Below are 21,350 nucleotides of genomic sequence, written 5' to 3' on the forward strand. Positions count from 1 at the left end.
ATCCCCTGCCGGAAGTGCTGATTTAGTGTCAATCCCATATTTTTCCATGAATTAGGAGGAAGGTTGAAGTTTGGCAGCGCCAGCACTCAACGCTCATTGTTCTCTTCACCCTGGAGAGTCACCCTCATTGGAATTGTGGGAATTTCTGCTGCTCCTAAGAATCCTGTTTGGGATCCCATGGAGCCATTTCCTACATTACATTAAATCAAATTAAACTATTTAAATAAATTCAATTACATTAATTTAAATCATTAAATTAAGGCATAAATTGTTGCCAACACCTTCCAGACGCATCTTGGGTTTTCCACTGATTATCCTTATCCAAGAGTTTTCCAGAGCCTGCGCTCCTGCAGATCCACAGCAGGACAACCCAGGAATTCCAAGATTTCCAGAGCCAGGCTCTGCCCATTTCTCCCAATGAATCTTTAATTTTCCCGTGGTTTCTTTCCCGGTGGGATTTTAGGAACACTTCTGGAGCTTGGACAAGACAGAAAACAAGATCCCACCCCAGCTGATCCTCCAGATCTGGGACAACGACAAGTTCTCCTTCGACGACTATTTGGGTAAGTTGGGAATTTTGGGATCCATCCCAAAAAAAGGGAAAACATCACTGGCACAGGTTGTCCGGACAAGCTGTGGGTGCCTCATCCCTGGAAGTGTCCAATGCCAGGTTGGATGGGGCTTGGAGCCACCTGGGACAGTGAAAGTTGGGAGTTCGGATTGGGATGGTTGGGGTTGCCCAAACTCCATGGGATCGGGGAGCATTCCATGTTTTAAGGATTTTCCCACTGGGATGTCTCACCTGGAATGTTCTTCCCTGCAGGGTCCATCCAGATGGATCTCAACAGGATGCCCAAGCCTGCCAAGACGGCAGAAAAGTGTTCCTTGGATCTTGTGGATGATTCCCTGTCCTCCAGCCGCTCCGTGTCCCTCTTCGAGCAGAAAACCGTCAAGGGCTGGTGGCCCTGTGTGGCCGAGCAGAACCAGCAGAAGATCCTGGCGGTAAAGTGACCTCTCCATGTTTTTCCTTGGATCTTTCACTCCGGTTCCCATCCCTGTAAGCGTCCAAGGCTTTAAATTCCTTCCCAATCCAAACCGTTCCAGAATTCCCTGAAATCTTCATTCAATTCAAGCCAGGGCAAGAAATTCCATTTCCAGCTGGAGATTTGGTGGATCCAGTCGGACCAGCTGTGGTTGGCTGGAAGTTTTCCGGCACCGTGCAGAGGAACGATTGGTTTTGTGGGATTTTCACCCTGGTTTTTGGAACGCGCTACCAAATTTGATTCCGTATCACAACTATTCCCAACAATCTTGTGTCCTAAACACCAGGAAAAAATTCCAGCTGTCCCAGAGATAGATTTAAAGGTGTCTGGGCTCCTGTTCCAGGTTTTGGTGGATTGAGGGAATCCAGGCAGGGAACTGGGTCATTCAACCAAAAAAACCTGAGCTGGTTCCAGGGAAATGGGGAATCAGGGAATTGGGAAAGACTGGATGTGGCACTCAGTGATGATCGGTCACAGCTTGGACTTGATCCCAGAGGTTTTTCCAGCCTCAGCGATCCTGGGATTCTGTGGTTGCCCTAATTTGGGTGGCAGTGGGGTCCGGGATTTCCTGGAATATCTCCCGTGACAGGTGAAGGATCTCTGGGATCCTGGTCATTGTTGGGAGTGGTTTGGTTCTGCTCAAAGCATATTTTCTTTCCCCAATCCCTATTTTCCATCCCATGTTCATTCCTCACCTTTCCCCCTGTTTTTTGGGATAATAAATAAGTTTTTGTTTAATGCATGCAGGGCAAACTGGAGATGACTTTGGAAATCGTGGCGGAACAGGAGCACGAGGAGCGTCCAGCCGGGATGGGACGGGATGAGCCAAACATGAACCCCAGGCTGGAGGATCCCAAGTAAGAACATCCCGAATGGAAAAGCAACCACCAGGGCATGGAATTCTCGAGGACCAAATGGGAATTCTGGGTTTCCAGCTGGAAGGGAACTGGGCTGAACTGGGTTTGCAGCTGGGTGGGATCCACGCTGAACTGGTGGGGATTGGGAGGGAGGTCTGGAGGACCAGTTCTGTGGAACTGGGAAGTTGGTCTGGACCATGAATCCAGTGGGATTTGGAAGCTGGTCTGGACCATGAATCCAGTGGGATTTGGAAGCTGGTCTGGACCATGAATCCAGTGGGATTTGGAAACTGGTCTGGATCATGAATCCAGTGGGATTTGGAAACTGGTCTGGACCATGAATCCAGTGGAATTTGGAAACTGGTCTGGACCATGAATCCAGTGGGACTGGGAGGCTGGTCTGGATCATGAATCCAGTGGGATTTGGAGTCTGGTTTGGATCACCAATCTAGATTTGGGGGACTGATCTGGACCACCAGTCCAGTGGGACTGGAAGACTGGTCTGGATCACAAAGGAGGGTGTTGATGGGACATACCCAGAGGGATGGAAAGCTGACACATTCCTGTGGGATTGGGAAGATGGCCTGGATCACCAGTCCAGTGGGACTGGGAGGCTGGTCTGGACCATAAATCCAGTGGGATTGGGAGGCTGGTCTGGACCACCAGTTCAATGAGATTTGGGAGACAGGTCTGGACCACCAAGGAGAACATTCATAGGATGTATCCAGAAAGATGGAAGACCTGAGAGCAGTGGGATTGGGAAGCTGCTCTGGACCATGAATCCATTGGGATTGGGAGTCTGGTCTGGATCACCAATCCAGCAGGATTTGGGAGACTGGTCTGAACCACCAAGGTGGACATTGATGGGACATCCCCAGAGGGATGAGGAGCTGACACATTCCAGTGGGATTGGGAAGCTGGCCTGGATCACCAATCCAGTGGGATTTCGAGGCTGGTCTGGGACCACCAAGGCGGGTGGGATTGGGAGTCCAGGAGGATGAAATTCCAAGGTGACCTCCCCTTCCCTTGGCTCCAGGCGTCCCGAGACCTCCTTCCTGTGGTTCACGTCCCCGTACAAGACCCTGAAGTTCATCCTGTGGCGCCGCTACAAGTGGGTGCTGATCCTGGCCATCCTCCTCTTCATCCTGCTGCTTTTCCTGGGAATCTTCGTCTACGCCTTCCCGGTATGGAGCGGCTGGGAGAGGACAGGGATTGGCCAAGATCTGAGGGGTGGTGGATTCAGGGGGGATGGAAAATTCCATGCTGAGGAACACAACGGGTTCAAAAGGGAATTTTTTGGGTTTGGGATCCTCATGGGAAAAATATGGAGGGGTTGGAGCATGTCCAGGGATGGGAATGGAGTTGAGAAGGGGCTGGAGCACCAGGAAAAGCTGAGGGAAAGGGGTTCATCCTGGAGAAAAGTGGGATCAGGGGGGACCTTCTGGCTCTCCACAATTCCCTGAAAGTTTAGAGCCAGGTGGGATTTAGGATCTGCCCTCAGGGAACAACAGGACAAGAGGAAAAGTCCTCAAGTTGTTCCAAGGGAATTTTAGGTTGGATATTGAGGAAAATCCCTCATGGAAAGCAGTGCCCAGCCCTGGAGAAGTGGTGGAGTTCCCATCCATGGAATTATTCCTAAAACATCCAGATGTCGCATTTGAGGACATGGATAATGATGAACAAGGGTTGGGGCTCTTTTCCAACCTCAGCAATTCCATGATATCAGGAATGGTGGAGATCCCAAAAAAAACCATGGGAAGGTCATTCCTGGGGTGTCCTCAGCAACATGAAGTGTTGGGACAAATCCCAAAGTTTTCTGGGATGCAGAGGGAAAAAAATTCTGGGATAGCTTTGCCTGCCTTGGTTGCCTTTGGCAAAATTCCATGGAGCTGCTGGCTGGATTTGTCCTTGGAATAAATGAGGATGGGGCAGGGCTGGAGGAGCTTCTCCCTGCTGGCAAGCTCTGCATTCCAGAAAATTCCTGGCACAGCTTCGGGAATGCTCCAGGACCCCTTTCCAAAGGGGCATCACCTGGATGTCCCTGTGGGATCGTGGAAAAAGGAGCTGTAAGGATACAGGGCCAGGGGTTGGGTGGTGAATCCATGAGATTTGTGGGAATCCCAGAGGATGGGAAGGAGCAGCGGGATCCAGAGGAGAGGAGGAGGCTACAGCAAATCAAGGAAAACTGGGAATGCATCCCACCAGCTGGACACTGGGATGGTGCTGGAGGGAGGGGCCAAATTTATTCCAAGGGTTTGAAGAGGTGGGAATTTCTCTTAAAAATTTTTGGGAAGAGCAACCAAAATCCAGGAATGACTCCCGGTGCTTGTCAAATTCTTCCAACGATTCCCTTATTTTTCCAGTAATTCCCTTGGCTGTGATTCTTCCAGTGATTCCCTCATTTTTTCCAGTGATTCCCTCATTTTCCAATAATTCCCTTATTCTCCCAGCGATTCCCTCATTTTTCCAGTGATTCCCTCATTTTTCCAGTGATTCCCTCATTTTTCCAATGATTCCCTCATTCTCCCAATCACCCCCTTATTCTTCCAGTGATTCCCCCATTTTTCTAATGATTCCCTCATTTTCCCAATGATTCCCTTATTTTTCCAACAGTTCCCTCATTTTCCCAGTGATTCCCATGTTTTTCCATCCTTCCAGAACTACGCTGCTATGAAACTGGTGAAACCTTTCAACTGAAGCTGCTCCCGTGCCTGCCTGGGAATTTTGGGAAGGAATTTTGGAAGTGGAGAAGGAACAACCTCATCCGGGCCTCCAGCTGCTGCCAAAGACTCCGCTTCCCTTTGGAATTCCACCCGGGAAGCGTCACCTAACCAAAGCCTCCATCAAAATATTCCTGGTTTTCCAGCCTTCTGTGTTTTGTTTGAGTTTTCCGGCTGCTCTGGTTGGTAAATCCCAAATTCCAGTAAAAATCCGAGGAGGGAGCGGGAAAAGGACCTTTCCATCCATAAGTTGGGAATGTGCAGAGGATCCTCAGGGCAGGATTTAGGATTTGCCAGCCTGTGCAAATCCCACGGATTCCAAGCACTTTTCACTTTCTGATCCAGCCTCAGTTTCCCTTTTCCCTGTATTATCCCATATATGTATTTTAAACCTATGGAAAATGTGTTGGGAAACCGGAATCCCTGGCATGACACGTCGCATTCCTAAAGCTGAAATCATGGGAATGGGAAAGACTGTGGTGCAAAACCTGGGATTTGGAGCTGGCGCTCCACAAAATCCCAGTTTCTCTTGGATTTTGAGGCCTTTGCATTCCATCATGGAATTCTGGAGCTGGTTTTCCCTTGGAGCTGCTCCACAATCCCACAGGTCTCCCATTCCAAGTGGGAGAGGAATCCCAGGAGCAGCTGGGCTTTGATTTCTTCTTCTCCCGCTGTCTCCCAGCCACTTTTGTGGGAATTCTTGGTCTTTGTAGTGGCAGTATTTGCAGAATCCCAGAATCCCTGAGGTCGGAAAAGAACTTCGGGATCATCGCGTCCAAGCTGCGCCTGATCCCCACTGAGTGCCACATCTGGGAATTCCTTGGAAACCTCCAGGGATGGGGATTCCAAACCTCCCTGGGCACTTCCAAGGCCTGACCACCCTTTCCATGCGGAAATTCCTGCTGATGTCCAACCTGAGCCTCTCCTGGGACAACCTGAAGCCGTTCCCTCTTGTCCTGTTTTTCCCTGGGATCAGATCCCAGCTCCCATCTGGCTCCAAGTCTTCAGGGGGTTGTGCAGAGCCACAAGGTCCCTCCTGATCCTCCTTTTCTCCAGGCTGAGCCTCACTGATATTCCTTCAAAATCAGCCAGTTTTCCCTTGTATTCCCGAAGATTCATATGGAAAACATCCCAACCCATACTCTCCTCTGCCAGGCGTTAATGGAGCGAAAAACCTGTCCCAGGGCGGGATTTGTTTCCCAAACAAATCCATGATCCACAACCTGCTCAGCCTCCCACTGATCCAATGGGAATGCTGGGACATTCCTGCTTTTGCTGTTCCCTCCTCCTGTCCTTGGAGCGGGATGATCCCGTGGGATGTGGCACTTGGGGATTTGTGACCTTGGTAGGGTTGAACTTGAGCTCAGAGGTCTTTCCCACCCTGGATGGTTCCATAATTCCATGAATCCCAGAGTTTTCCAGTGCTGGGAGGATGTTAATCCTCAAATTCTCATCCCACAAGGAATCTTCTCCCATTCTCCCACCAGAAAAATCCCATTAATATCCGGCTGCTCCGACACCTTTGCTGATTTGGGATCTTCCCACCCTCCCTTCAGCAGGATGAGAGTTACCCTTGATTCCATGTTTTCCTTGGAGCTGTGGCTGCTCCAAACAAGCGAGGAGCCTGGAAAAGTGATCCTGAGGGATCAATTTCCTGGGAAAAACCGCTGATGGCAGCTCCTGCCCTGCTCTGGCCGGGATTTTAAGCCAGTGCTTAAAAAAGTCGGGAAAACAGCCTAACTGCTTCGTTGGATGGGGATGTAATCCATGGGGGATTAAATCCCGGGATTCTCTTTGAAACATCTCCCGGAATGCACAGGGCAGCTCCTTCTCCGTGTTTTCCGCACAGAAAACGCACAGCTTTGGGATTTATAGGGATTTATAGGGATTTATAACCCCATCCCTGCTGCTGACCTTTGGCTGATCCATGGCCCCTTCCCAAAAGTTGGAGCGAAGGAATCGGCTCTGGATTTGCACATCCCAGGGTGGAGGTTTCATTTTCCATCGTTAAATGCTTCGTTTTCCTTTGGTTTTTCCCTAAAAGCCTCCCACCGCCATTCCCACCCCCATCCCTGTTTATAGCCACCATCAAATCACCAGGATTCGCTCCAATTTTCCAGAGGTTTTATTATCCCAAAGGATCTGAGGAGCCGAGGACAAAAGTTGCTTCTGTTTGGCCCTTGCTGGGATTGGGAATTTGGGTTTTATGGGAATGTTGGTCCTGCTCCTGTCCCACCAGGATCCAGCTGTGCCAGAGGGAATCTGGAATTCCCTGAGTGCTCTCCTGGAATCCACAGTGGGAATTTAGGTCTGATATCTCTTGGATTTGCAGGGATTCTGGGATTTCCCATCCTGGTGTAATTCCCCGTGATCCCAAGCCAAAAGCCCCAAATGGATGTGTGATCCATGCTGGAATGCCAAACATGGGATGCTCATCCCCCATCCTCTTGGGAACACCTCTGTCTATCCCAGAAAAACGAGGAATCAAAATCCAACCATGGGTTTCCTTTGGAACGTCCAAGGCCGGCTTGGATAAGGATTGGAGCAACCTGGGATTGTGGAATGTCTGGAACGGCATGGGCTTGGAAGTTTGGGATTCACTCCAGAGACACTTCCAGTGGGAAATCCTATTTTATTCCCAGCATTCCCCTGGCAAACCTGGGTCAGCAGCGATGGGAGAGAAGGATCCAGGGCATCCGTTTCCATAAAGGCAGAGATTTCCAGAAGGAAATCCGTGCTCCCAGTCCAGTTTTCGTGTCAAGAGGATCCCGGTGGGTAAATTCAGGTTGGAGCATCTGGAAAAACCAACTCCATCCCATTTTTTTTTTTTTTCCTAAACAGCCACATTCAGCTCTGGGCCTGGTTGTGTCTCCTCCAAATCCAGGTGGGAGCTGTAGAAAGAAGCTGTGGCTTCTGGTTATCCAGGGAATTGGATGGAATTTGTTCTGGATCACCCGTGCCTGCCTTATCTGCAATAATGCCCAAAGCACTGTGATTCCCAAAGAAATGCTCTGAAACATTCCCGTTCCCGGTGTTTTGATTGTGGGGATGGAATTGTGGCTCCTCTTGGGAGTGGGAATGGGAAAATCGGGATTATGGAGGAGGGAAAATTCCAGGGAATCCTCAGAGTCCCTGAAGGGGCTCCAGGAGAGCTGGAGAGGGACTGGGGACAAGGGAGAGAGGGACAGGAGGCAGGGAATGGCTCCCACTGGGAAAGGGGAGATTGGGCTGGGATCTTTTGAAGGAATTGCTGGCTGGGAGGGTGGGGAGGGGCTGGGCTGGAATTCCCAGGTTTGCTGTGGCTGCCCCTGGATCCCTGGCAGTGCCCAGGGCCAGGTTGGACATTGGGGATTGGATCCACCTGGGACACTGGGAGGTGTCCCTGCTCATGGATGTGGTGGGAATGGGGTGATCCTAAAATCCTTTCCATCCCAACCCATTCCATGATTCCAGGGTTTCCTTCCCGTGCATGGAAGTTAATTGCCAAACGTTCCGCTGCTCAAGCGCTTCCCTGATCCCAGATTTCCTCAGCCTGATGTCAGGAGTAATTCCAGCCTGGAATTCCAAAGTGTGGAGACACCTTTGGGACCATCTGGACACAACACCCCTGTTGTGTTCCCATTCCCTCCAGGAGCTGGAGGAGCTGGAAAACTTCCATCCCACACGGGGTCTGAATTCCCTAAATCTCCAGCATCCATCCCAAAAAACCCTGGGAATGAGCTGGATGGATTTTGCTCCCCAATAAGAACAATTTTCCAGGCAGTGCCCGGTTTTATCCGCTCTGAAGGGAGCGTTTTCCACCCGGAAATGTGGATTTTGCTGGAGCGGTTGGAAAAGAGGGGGATGAGCACAGGGAGAGTGGGATGAGAAGTCAAGGCGCTTCCATAAATTTTTTTGGGATCTGTTGGCAGCTGGATTTGTTGGTTTAACCCCTGCAGATGGGGCCTGCCGTGGGTTCTGCTCATTCCTGGGAACACGGATCCAATGGGATGCTCCCTAAAAAACACCGTTGTGGCCTCCTGGCTCCCAAATCCATGAGTTTTCCAATGGGAAGCTGGAGATTTCCCTGGATTTGAACAATGTGACCTTGCCTTGAGGCCTGACCCCTTCAGGCTTTCCCAGGATGGTGATTCCTGGTGCTGGAATTTCCCCCCTGGAAAACGCAGTCGTGGAAAAGGTGGTGATGAATTTAAAGGTGGATTGACAACCTAAAATTCCTGAAATTAGCTTTTTCCATGGATAACTCTGTGTTGTGGGACGGCTGCAGTCGGGATTCATCCCAGAAAAGCCCAAACCCTGGGACTGAGGGATGATTTGTGGGGATCTGCAGGAGGCTCCCAAGAAATGAGCCGTGAAAATGCTCCTGGTTTGTCTCCATCCGGAATCCACTTCCAGAGGAAAATGAGTGGAATTTGTCCCGTCTGCTTTTCCCATTCCCATCCCAGCCTTCCCGAAGAACCAATGCCTGAAATGTGCCGGGTTTTTTTATCCCTTGTAAAAAAAAACAAAAAAACAAAAAAACAACAAAAAACCAAACAAGCAAACAAACAAACAAACAAACAAAACCAAAATAACAAACAAAAAAAAACCAACAAAAAAACCCACAAAAAACCAAAAAACCAAACAAAACAAAAAAGAAAAACCAAAAAAAAACCCCAAAAAAATCCCAAAAAACCCACTGAAAAGGCTCTGGATGCATCCAGGGTTTTACTCCAGCTGGAGCAGCAGCTGAGGTTGGATTTGGCCTGGATCTCCCCTCAAGGCTGGAACCATTTCCATGATCCTTCATCTTCCCAAGCTTTCCCAGAATAATGGATTGGTTCAGGGAAAGGACCTTAAAACTCCTCCCGTTCCATGGGATCCATGATCCTTCATCTTCAAGCCACCTCAGGCCATGGAATTCTGACTTTCAGGAAAGGTTTGGTGGATATTTGGGATATTGGGTTGAATCATGGAAATCATGGAATGGTTTGGGGTGGAATGGACCTTAAAGCCCATCCAGAACCTTCCCCTGTCCCAGGCTGCTCCAAGCCTTGTCCTTGGACACTTCCAGGGATGGGGAATCCAAACTTCCCTGGAAAACAGGATTTTGAAGGTTGGATTTAGAGACCTTTCCCAACTTTTAGGATTCCCTGAGTGCTCCTCTTTGGCATTTGGGATGATTCCAGGGAGACTCCCTGGCCCTGCTCCATCCCTGTCAGCATTCCTTGTCCCATGGGTTGAACATCAGGAATTTCCATGCTTGGCAAACTTTTCCATGAAGGAATTCTTCCTGATATCCAATCCAAACCTCTCCCAGTGCTGTTTCCCTTTGCTTTCCCCTCTTTTTTTTTGGTCTTTTTCCCGCTTTTCCCTCCATCCTCTCCACCTTTTCCACTTGTGCTGTGTATCCAGGCCCTATCCAAGTCCAGCATCCCAGGAAGGGATGGGAATTACAGACTCACAAATTCAGGGAGTGGCAGCTCTCCCAGATCCAGCCTATTTTCCCCTCTTTTTCCTCCTTCCCAGAACTCACGGGAATGAAATCCATCCATTCTTCCACCTCAGTGTTGGGATCTCCTGAAGGTTTTCCCTGGGAACAGCCTAATCCCATGTTTATGAAAATCATGGAGCCAGGCCACTTTAACTGGATGGAATTCCTGGGGCCGATGGAGGAGGGAGGAACCTCTTCATCCCTGTTTTTTTCCACCCTTTGGAGCAGATTCCAAAGGTTCTGCTTCTGTCCCAAGCCAACAAAGACAAGTAGGATTTGGTGGATATGGAAAAGTGGGAAAAAGAAATCCCAGGATACACCAGAGATTTACAGTTCCTCTTTGCCAATGAAAACAGCGGGAAGAATCATGCGATGGCAAATCCGTGGCTGGAAAACAAAGCCTGGATTCATTGTCTCCCTCTATGGAAAACAGGGAACAATCGGGATGAGTCACTTCCAAAGGGTGGGAATGGCCTTGGAGCTTCCCAGCGACTCCAAAGAGGGACAGGGAGGTCATTGGAGAGGTTTGGAGTTCTCCGTGCTGGAATGCCGGGAAGAGCTCGTCCCTCTTTTCACCCCAGGGAGTGGGAGAAATTGGAGTCAGGTGCCTCCAAATCATTCCTGGTCTTTTTTTTTTTTTTTTTTAAGGAATTATGCAATCCAAGGGAAAACAAACAGGACAATAACACAAATGCAGGCTGGATTTTATTTCTATTTTCCGGTTGTCCAAATAGTCAGGGATTGGGAATTCCATGATTTCCTTTGCAAGGAAAAAGCCTTAAAAATACTCTGTTCCCATAGGATAATGGAAATTTCCTTCAATTTCAACACCGTTTTTTGAAGGAATACAGGAAATCCCAAATTTTGTGGACAATGGAGATATCTGGGATCATCTCCCTCCTGGTCTGAGCTCCGGAAATCCCAGAGATGTTGAAGACTTTAATAAATTGATTAATTATTAATTATGATGAATTAATTAATTTTAACCAATTGTTATTAACTAATTTTTAATGTCTCAACTCGATCCTGAAAAAATAACTTGGAGAGGAACATTCCCTCTTTCTTACCTCTCCCACCTCCATCCTAACCAGGAATTAGCACAAAACGGGGATTTGTCCTGAATATTTAATTTTGGGAAATTCCAGCCTTCCCACAGAACTGGATGGCAGGGAGTTGGACATGGAAAAAAGCTGGAAAAAAGGGAATAGAGCTGAGATGTCTGGGAGAAGGGAGGCTCCCATCCATCTGGGATGAGATTGGAATTCCCAGGCTTGTTTAACCCATCCAGAACCAGAAAACAGCCGGGAATAAATCCCAGCCAATCAGGAAAACTAAAAATTGGGATAAAATAGAGAGGAAAAGGCTGTGGATGCATTCCGGATTTTATTCCAGTGGGAACAGCAGCTGAGGTGGGGTTGGGCCTTGACCTTCCCTCGAGGCTGGAATTTTTCCATGATCCTTCATTTTCCTAAGCCACAGGATCATGGAATCATGGAATTATCAGGGAGAGGACCTTAAAGATCCCATTCCATGGGCAGGCACAATTCCCACTACCCCAGCATACTCCAAGCCCATTCCAACCTGGCCTTGGACACTTCCTGGGATGGGGAGCCACAAGTTCATGGAGAACCAAATCCCAAATTCCGATGGTTCAGAGCTCCGCTGGTGAGGACAATTTTCCATCCTCTGCTCACCACTGGGAAAATCCCCCTTGGACAACTTCTGGGCTCCATGGAAAAATTCCAAACCTTTGTGTCCAAGTCCTCCCCGTGCCAAGGAGAAGCCGAGGTTGGAGAGAGTCCGGAGCAGGAATTCCACTCCTGGTGTGCCAGTGGGTGGACGAGACATTCCAGGCTGGCTAATTCCAAGAGTTCTGCTTCCCATTAAAGTGCCGACGAGCAGCTGGAGCGCTGGAGTCCATTAAGTGCCCCTTTTCGGGAATGGGCTTGGATTCCAGCTGTTTATTTTTATATCCAGGGAGCTGAGCACTGGATGCTGAAAAAGGAATAAAAATGGATAATGGGATGCGGGATGGAAAAAAACATTGGAATATCAAACATGGATTCCCTGCTCCGAGATCCCAGGCATGGAAAAACCCTTTTAGAAATATCGGCATCTTCAGCACCCGGAGATAAAGGAGAATCCAGAATTCCAGAATTGGAAGAGCCAGAATTTGTACAGGGAAATGTGGTTCTTAATTTCTTTGGAATGGATTGCCTGGGAAGAGGAATGGGGATCCTTCTTCCAAAGGTGCCGCTGGGGAGACATCAAAACCGGGAGAAACTGATGGAATGAACAAAAATGGTTCCAAGTTCATCATTTAGGAAGGGATTCCTGGCTGTGAGGTGAGTGAGGGCCTGGGATGGAATTCCCAGAGAAGTTGTGGAAGTCTCATCCCTGGGAGTGTCCAAGGCCAGGTTGGACACTGGGATTGGATCCACCTGGGATAGTGGGAGGTGTCCCTGCCCATGGAAGGGGTGGGAATGGGATGGGATTTAAAGTCCCTTCCCCCCCAAACCATTCCAGGATTCTGGAGCCCCTCTGCTCTGGAGCCAGGCTGGGAATACTGGGAATGTTCTCCTGGAGAAGGGAAAAATTCTGGGGAATCCTCAGAGTCCCTGAGGGAGCTCCAGGAGAGCTGGAGAGGGACTGGGGACAAGGGACAGAGGGACAGGAGCCAGGGAATGGCTCCCACTGGGAAAGGGGAGATTGGGCTGGGATCTTGGCAAGGAATTGCTGGCTGGGAGGGTGGGGAGGGGCTGGGCTGGAATTCCCAGATTTGCTGTGGCTGTCCCTGGATCCCTGGCAGTGCCCAAGGCCAGGCTGGATGAGATTTGGAGCTGCCTCATTCACTGTGCAGCTCCCAACCCATTCCCAAACCAATCCCTTGGGTCAGGTGGTTCTCCGCTGGACCAAATCCAGCATTTCTCTGCTCCAAGGATCCCACCAGCAGCCGGGAATTGGGGCAGCTCTGCTTTTCTGCACCCCACAGCGCCGGAGCAAATGCCGGCAGCCGCTTTTCCAATAATGGTTTATGGGAAATCCATGGATTTACATCAAAGGATCTCTCCCGGCCAGGTGGAAAGGCCGAGCTCGTAACCTTTTATTGCTCCTGCTCCAGGGAATTGTTCTCCCACTGCTGAGCCTTGGACATCGGGAATGTGTTAAATCCAGGCCCCTCTGGAGCACCTTCCTCTCCCTACCCCACCATCCCGTTTACACAGGAGCCAGGGAATGGCTCCCACTGGGAAAGGGGAGATTGGGCTGGGATCTTTTGAAGGAATTCCTGGCTGGTAGGGTGGGGAGGGGCTGGGCTGGAATTCCCAGATTTGCTGTGGCTGCCCCTGGATCCCTGGCAGTGCCCAAGGCCAGGTTGGACACTGGGTGTGGATCTACCTGGGATCGTGGGAGGTGTCCCTGCCCATGGATAGGGTGGGATCTCTGGGATTTAAGGTCCCTTCCCATCAAAACCATTCCAGAATTCCAAGTCAGAGCTCTTCCAGGTGCAGAATTCCACACCTGGAAGGGGCTTCTGGTGCTCCCAGAGGGAACAGGGCGATGCGATCCAAGGTGGCTTCCCGGGGATCATTCAGTGAGCACCACCCACAGGGAAGTTTTGGAAAACCAAAGAATACTAAAATCCCAGTCTGGCTTGGGTGGGAAGGGACCTTAAATCCCCTCCCATTCCATGGGACACCTTCCACTATCCCAGATTGCTCCAAGCCTTTTCCAGCCTGGCCTCCTGAACTCCTGGAAGCCTGGATCCATCAGCTGACGGTGACATCACAACCCCGAGCCGTCAGGACATTCCCGACTCCCAAAAATATCACTTCTCCAGAGGCCGGGAAGCAGCAGCAACCCATCCATCCTGTCAGCACGGCTATTCCCAGTTTTTTTCTGGCTCTGGGAACACAGGGAGGGTGGGAAGTGTGAGGGAAGTGGGGGTGGTGGCACATCTGGATGCACTCGGAGCCAGGGTGGTGGCAGCTGTTCCCTCATCCCGGTCGCTCCGGGTCTGGAATCAATTTCCAAGGGGTTTTTCCTGCCTAAATTGGAGCCCAAAGTCTGCTTGGCACCTTCTCTCCCGGTTTTCCAGCTGGGATTTTATTCCTTAGCCTCGGGAGGCTTAAAAATAGAAGTGGTGGAAAAGGGGACTGAGCTGCTCTTCCAGAGGGAGGGAAAGGAGGGAATTCTGTGCTCCTCGGAGCAGGGAAGGGGAGAAATTCCAGCAGGAGATAACCCTGAGCTGGGTTATTCCCAAAGGGATTGAAAATCCAACTCTCCCATTCCTAGTTTTTGCTGGAGGTCACTTAAAGTGAGGTTGAATCCTGGGAGTGAGATGAAATCCAGGATTTTTCGTTGGAAAAACGGCATTGCAGGGCCTGCAGATGGAGCCCTGCGCTCCGGGGAAAAATCCGGGATGGGATTTGTTTAACTACATCAGAAATTTGTCCGTGTAAATCCCCTGGAATTCCAGGGGGCTCCCTTGGTGTAAAAACTGGGAAAGGGGCACCCAAAAGCAGATTTTTGGGAAGGCAGGAAAGGATCCTTGTGTCCGGATTCAGGTGGAATGTGGAGCTTTATGGGAAAAGAGCTGATTTATGGGATTGTAACCAGTGAGGGACAAGAAAATTGGGAATGGCTTCCTACTGCTGGAGGACAAAGTTGGGTGGGATATTGGGAAGGATTTTTGGGAATTTTGTCCTGAAAAAGCACCAAAACCCAGGTGGCTTCACAGGTTTTCCTTATCCACAGGTCAGATTCTTGCTGGGAATTCATTCCATGGGTCCTTCTCCAGCCCCTGGAGAGGGATTCACCCCAATAGGGCTGGGAAGAGTCACCTGGAGCTCATCAGATCCGGAGCATCCGGATTTTGGGAGTGGGAGCAGCTCCCTGGTGACACTCGTGCCTCTGGAGAGGTTCTTTCATCCCGGGAGAGAAAAAAAAAGTGGGATCATGGAATGGGTTGGGATGGACTTAAAAGCTCAGCCAGTTCCATCCAGGGACACCTCCCATTATCCCAGCTGGATCCAACCTGGCCTTGGGCACTGCCAGGGATCCAGGGGCAGCCACAGCAAATCTGGGAATTCCAGCCCAGCCCCTCCCCACCCTCCCAGCCAGCAATTCCTTCAAAAGATCCCACCCCAATCTCCCCTTTCCCAGTGGGAGCCATTCCCTGCCTCCTGTCCCTCTGTCCCTTGTCCCCAGTCCCTCTCCAGCTCTCCTGGAGCCCCTCCAGGGACTCTGAGCATTGCCTGGATTTTTCCCTTCTCCAGGGAAACATTCCCAGCTCTCCCAGCCTTTCCCCCAGCAGAGCTGCTCCATCCCTCTGATCATCCCGTTCCTAAAAAAAAAAAACCCTGAGTAGTCCCTGGACAGCCACTCTAAATCCTGATCTTTGCTCCTAAAATATCCATGAGGAACCTTGGGAAAAGCTGGGCTCTGGAGAAGGTTTTTTGGGAGTGCTGATGGAGCTTGGGATGGATTTGGGATCTTCACATTCCTGCATGGGAGAAAAAATCCCAACCAAAAAGTCCCTCCAAAAATTCCAACAAAAAATTAGGTGGAAATGCTGGAAATCAAAGGATTTTCCACCTCTTCCAACATTCCAGCTTTCCCTCCAGGATTTATGGATCCACATCCCATTTTAGGGCCTGAGAAGGGAATTCCTAACAGCACCCAATCCTCATTCCTACACTTCCAAGTGTGGGAAATCCACCGGAAAATCGAGATTTCATCCCAAAGTCACTGGAAAGGACAGACAGGAGTCTTGCAATCCTTAGGAAAACTCGGAATCTGTGGGACAAAATCCGTGTTGAACAAAAAGTTATTTTTAGCCGTGGTCGGGCTCCATGTGTTCCTGCCAGATTTGGGGTTTAAAAATCCAGGACCTCTTTCTTTCCCTGCTCCTCTCTGGAATTCCATTTTTTTTTTGGCTGAAACTTCAGCTTTCCCAACAAAATTTTCCTGGTTTTTTTTGCCCCCAATCCAGCTCCACTTCCTCCTCAGGAAGAGTTTTCCCCGTCTCTGGTCCGCTTTATGGGATTTCCATGCCCTGACGCGACCCCCATTAATTCCCAAATAAAGACAAGAACTCCTCTGGTTTTTCCACCTTTTCCCCACCCCCCCTCCCCAATCCTTCTGTTTCTGGGCTCATAATTTTTTACGAGCTCGGTGATTCCGAGCGATTTCATTTCCCAGCTCCCTTCATTATTTCCATGTTGGGAATTTTATTGGCGAGGAAGGTAAACAAATAACATTTGTTTTCCCTAAAACCCACATTCCTCCCTTGTTTTCCTGGTTATTCCCACTCTGGCTTCTGTTTGTCTCATATCCCGTGGCCACGTGGAAGGGATGGAGATGTCGGAATATTTTGGATCCCTGTTTTCTTGGGTAAGGTTTGGGTTTGGAATGAGGGGGTTAAAAAAAAGGGGTTTTGGGGAAAAAGTGTTTTTGGGGGATACATGGCAAACAATTCCCAGAGAAATTGTGGATGTCTCATCCTTGGAAATATCCAAGGCCGGGTTGGATGAGGTTTGGAGTAACCTGGGATAGTGGGAGGCGTCCCTGCCCATGGATTGGGTGGAATGGGACGGGATTTAAAGCCCCTTCCCAACCCACAGCATTCCATGGTTTTATGAGGGATACGAAAAATTCTCCCCCAGCAGCTGAGCTCCCAAAAGGAAGCAGCACATCCAGGGAATCCCAGAATTCCCACACTGAGCTTGAGCTGTGTGCACACCCTGGAGCAGGACCTGTCCATCCCATCCCGTCCCATCCCATCCCATCCCATCCCATCCCATCCCATCCCATCCCATCCCATCCCATCCCGGGATGGGCAGGGCAATGCTCCCCATGGGGCGGCGTTCTCAGCATCATCCTATCCCAAAAAATCCCGATCCATCCCTGGGAAGCAGCACATCCAGGGAATCCCAGAATTCCCACACTGAGCTGGAGCTGTGTGCATACCCCAAAGCAGGACCTGTCCATCCCATCCCATCCCATCCCATCCCATCCCATCCCATCCCATCCCATCCCATCCCGGGATTGGCAGGGCAATGCTCCCCATGGGGCGGCATTCTCAGCATCATCCTATCCCAAAAAATCCCGATCCATCCCTGGGAAGCGGGCAGGGAAAACTTCGGAGCGAGAAACACTCGGGGCGGATTTCAACGAGCCGCCCCCGTTCCGTTGGCTAGAAATAAATCCATGGAGCACAAAAACGCTCTCAGGGACTCACAGGTGCTCGGAGCCTGTTGAAATTTTCCGGGACTTGCTTTTTTTCCATGAAAATGGGATGCAAATCCATCCAGAGCATGGAAGAGCCCTTGAAAAGCACCCACGGAGCGGAGACATCCTGCCCCGAGCGTGGATGAAAAGTCCTTGATTGGAGGTTTCTTCCCGTTTTCCCTCTTGATCCATAGGAAAAGCGGCTCCTTTGACGTGTTTGTCAATGCCTCGGGAAGAGGGAATGAGCGCAATTAGCTCGGGAATTGTTGTGGAATAAAGGTCAGCTCGTTAGCGCACGGAATTAATTCCCAAGTGGTTTTTCCAGGAGGCTCTCCAGGCCCTTGGAGGCTCAGCCAGGTGAGGCAGGGGAAGGAGGGAATTGTGGCTTCTCCGCTGCCTCCGGCACGAAACAAATCCGGAATTTTCCTCTTGGAGCAGCTGCGCAAAGCAACACCGGGGGCAGCTGTGGAGGTGCAAAAATATCCCTGTTTTCACAGAATCCCAGAGTAGTTTGGGATGGGATGGATTTAGAGTTCAGACAGTTCCATCCAGGGACAACTTCCACTGTCCCAGGTGGATCCAAGCCCAGTGTCCAACCTGGCCTTGGGCACTGCCAGGGATCCAGGGGCAGCCACAGCAAATCTGGGAATTCCATCCCAAGGCCTCCCCACCCTCCCAGCCAGCAATTCCTTCAAAAGATCCCAGCCCAATCTCCCCTTTCCCAGTGGGAGCCATTCCCTGCCTCCTGTCCCTGCAGGCCTTGTCCAGTTGTTTCCAGTTGGATCCTCCACAGGATCCGATCCCAATCCCTGCTGTCCTCATGGTTAACTGCTCCCGACTCTGGGAAAATGGAAGGAGCTTTATTCCCTCCTGGAATTCTGAGTAGGGCGCATTCCTTTTTTATTCCCACCTTTCCCACCCGTTCCGACTGGGCTGGGGTGGGATCTAAACCCAGCCTAAATCCAGGCCTAACCTCCCCCTGGCCTGCACGGAAATTCCATGAGCTGCTCCCTCACACCTGTGAAATTCCTCCTTGGAATGGCCCATCCTGGTGTCAAAGTCAGCTCTAAAGATGTGGAATTCAAATTTCAACAGCAGTCCGGGATTTTCCAGCCACAAAGAGGAAGTTTAACCTTTCCCTCACCTGGGGAAGTGGGATTGGGAGCAGGGAACAAAGCCGTCATTCCTCACTTTTGCTCCATGGATTTCTTTTCTGGCTTTAAGGAACCCTGGAATCGCTGTTTTCCGACAGACCATAGGGACAGCTGAGCAGAATTCCCTCCAAATTCCAGGAAATGTTTTTTTGGGATGGAGCTAAGAGTAAGTAAGCAAACCCCAAACCTTGGAGTTACCCAGGAATGTTGTCCTGAACTCCACCAGTGATTCCAGCTCTGGAGCGGCTCCTTCGGGATTTGCTGGCAGCAGGTTGGTGTGGATGTTGGGAATTTGGGATTTTTCCTGCCAGGAGCGGGGATGGCCCCTGCAGGGCATGGATGGAGCCTTTTGGGGAGCTCACGCCCACCTCGGAGCCGGAATTTCCACGGGAATGCGGTGTCCATGTTTTCCATGGATTTTCACTGGGGGAACAACCACCCAAGGTTGGTTGGATAAGGCTTGGATAAACCTGGGACAGTGGGAGGTGTCCCTGCCCATGGATGGGGTGGAATGTATGGGATTTAAGGTCCTTTCCCACCAAAACCATTCCAGGATTCTGGAGCCCCTGTGCTCCGGAGCCAGGCTGGGAGAGCGGGTAATGTTCCCCTGGAGAAGGGAAAATTCCAGGGAATGCTCAGAGTCCCTGAAGGGGCTCCAGGAGAGCTGGAGAGGGACTGGGGACAAGGGACAGAGGGACAGGAGCCAGGGAATGGCTCCCACTGGGAAAGGGGAGATTGGGCTGGGATCTTTTGAAGGAATTGCTGGCTGGGAGGGTGGGGAGGGGCTGGGCTGGAATTCCCAGATTTGCTGTGGCTGCCCCTGGATCCCTGGCAGTGCCCAAGGCCAGGTTGGATCCTCCTGGGATAGTGGGAGGAGTCCCTGCACATCCCATTGGGATTAGAAGGACTTTAAGGTCCCTTCCCACCCAAACCATTCCATGATTCCACGCATCCTGAGCTCTGCCTTTTGCTTTTCCATCCATCCATCCAAACCCCTGGGTTATTCCCTCCTTTTCCCAGAAAGAATCCACGGGGGTACTGGGCAAAACATTCCCGCCTAAAATAGCCGGGAAAGGGGCCTGGGAAGCCGCAGGGATCAGAGGTGCTCCAGCGGAGGAGCTGTTGGGATGGATGCATCCCAGATGTGGAAGGGAACGGCTCCATCCCAGGAAAATTCTTTTTTCCCTCCCAAAACCGACCTGGCAAAGGAGGATTTGAGAATTCCCACTGGATTTTGTTGTTTGTTTGTTTCAGCTTTTATTATTATTTTTTAAAATTCTTCTTATTATTATTTCTTAATTAAGTTTCTCCTGATTACAAAAGCAAATGGAAAAACCTGGAATTCTGGATGGGTCCAGGGAACGGAGCGCTCGGAGAGGTCTTGGAAAAATCCCAATTCCTGTTTAACCTGGGCAGGAAGAAATGTGATGGATGAGAAAAAATTCCATGATTGTAGCTACGGATGAGACCGGGATTTAGAGAGACAGGAATGGGATAATTCCCATGTTCTGAAGGGGAACTGCAGGAGGGAAAAATCTTTCATGGAATCATGGAATCCCGGAGTAGTTTGGGTGGGAAGGGAACTTAAATCCCATCTGGTGCCATCCAGGGACACTCCCACTATCCCAGATGGATTCAAACCCAAATGTCCAGCCTGGCCTTGGGCACTGCCAGGGATCCAGGGGCAGCCACAGCAAATCTGGGAATTCCAGCCCAGCCCCTCCCCACCCTCCCAGCCAGCAATTCCTTGCCAAGATCCCAGCCCAATCTCCCCTTTCCCAGTGGGAGCCATTCCCTGCCTCCTGTCCCTCTCTCCCTTGTCCCCAGTCCCTCTCCAGCTCTCCTGGAGCCCCTTCAGGCCCTGGAAATTGCTCCAGGATTTCCCTGGAGTCTTTGGAGAACATTTTTATTTGATGACCCTTTGCTGGACACTTCTCTTCTCCCTGCATCCCCAAAAAAGTTGGATAACTCCTCATTCAGAGGGCAGGAATCTCCTCGATCCACAGGTTGCCCTTGGAGATGATCCCATGGCTGTGGAAGCAACTCAGGAACTGCTCCATTCTAAAAATTCTCTCCGGAGATTTTCCTCGTTTTCCAGAGTGAAAAACTGCAGCTCATGTTGGAAAAGGACAGGGATGAAAAAAATGTGGGATTTCACGATTGGTACTGGGATATTTCCCAACTCGGGCTCCCATCTCGCTGGACATGGATGAAATTCTCTGGATGGATTCCAAGCATGGAATTCCATAACACTCTCTGAGGTGGGGATCACTGCCCTGCTTTCCCAGGGAATACTCCCCTGGGATTTTTGGGATTCAGGATTTTGGGATTCAGGATTTCAGCCTCTCTTGGGGTGTCCATGGATATCTGGGATATTCCAAGGAGGAATTGGATGCTCCTGACTCTGGAAAAGAATTGGGGTGAACTTTGCTCTTCCCTCTGGAGCAGCAAAGGTGATTTTCCTCGAAAAGAGAGAGGGGGAAAAGGAGGAAAAACGGGAAAAGCGGGAATTCCTGATGGCACCAGAGGGAGCTCTTCCACTGCAGATGAGGCCGGAATCAGTTGAATCCTTAATCTCCCATTCCAAGTTTTTTCAGGATCAGATCCCACCTGGAACAGCGGGAGCCCCTTCCCGGTCCCTGTCCCCGAGGCTCCCCCAAAAAAATTTATCCCGATATTCCTGGAAAATGCCTCCACCTCCACCCCTTCAAGGATCCCCTTCCCATATTCCCTCTAAAGCTTCCACTCCAAGGACATTCCCAGTTTTTTTTTTTTTTTTTTTTTTTTTTGCTGGGCTGGAAACAGTCTCTGAGGCTGATGGGAGAGAAGGATCCTGGAAAATTTCCTCCCGATGGAACAAGTGGAGCCAAGAG

General features: G+C 50.4%; 1 protein-coding gene across 1 annotated transcript in view; it reads left to right on the forward strand.

Annotated features, from left to right (window-relative positions):
* The window catches only part of DYSF (dysferlin), a 72,634-nt gene extending 64,995 nt beyond the window's left edge, over positions 1-7,639 (forward strand). The window contains 5 exon segments of the mRNA XM_053975399.1: positions 464-563; positions 824-1,002; positions 1,791-1,900; positions 2,937-3,084; positions 4,559-7,639. Coding sequence (XP_053831374.1) covers positions 464-563; positions 824-1,002; positions 1,791-1,900; positions 2,937-3,084; positions 4,559-4,597 — 576 coding nt within the window. The 3' untranslated portion in view covers positions 4,598-7,639.
* The last annotated feature ends 13,711 nt before the right edge of the window (positions 7,640-21,350 follow it).

Source organism: Vidua macroura, chromosome 4 (genome assembly GCF_024509145.1).
Source record: "Vidua macroura isolate BioBank_ID:100142 chromosome 4, ASM2450914v1, whole genome shotgun sequence".
Lineage (NCBI taxonomy): Eukaryota > Metazoa > Chordata > Aves > Passeriformes > Viduidae > Vidua > Vidua macroura.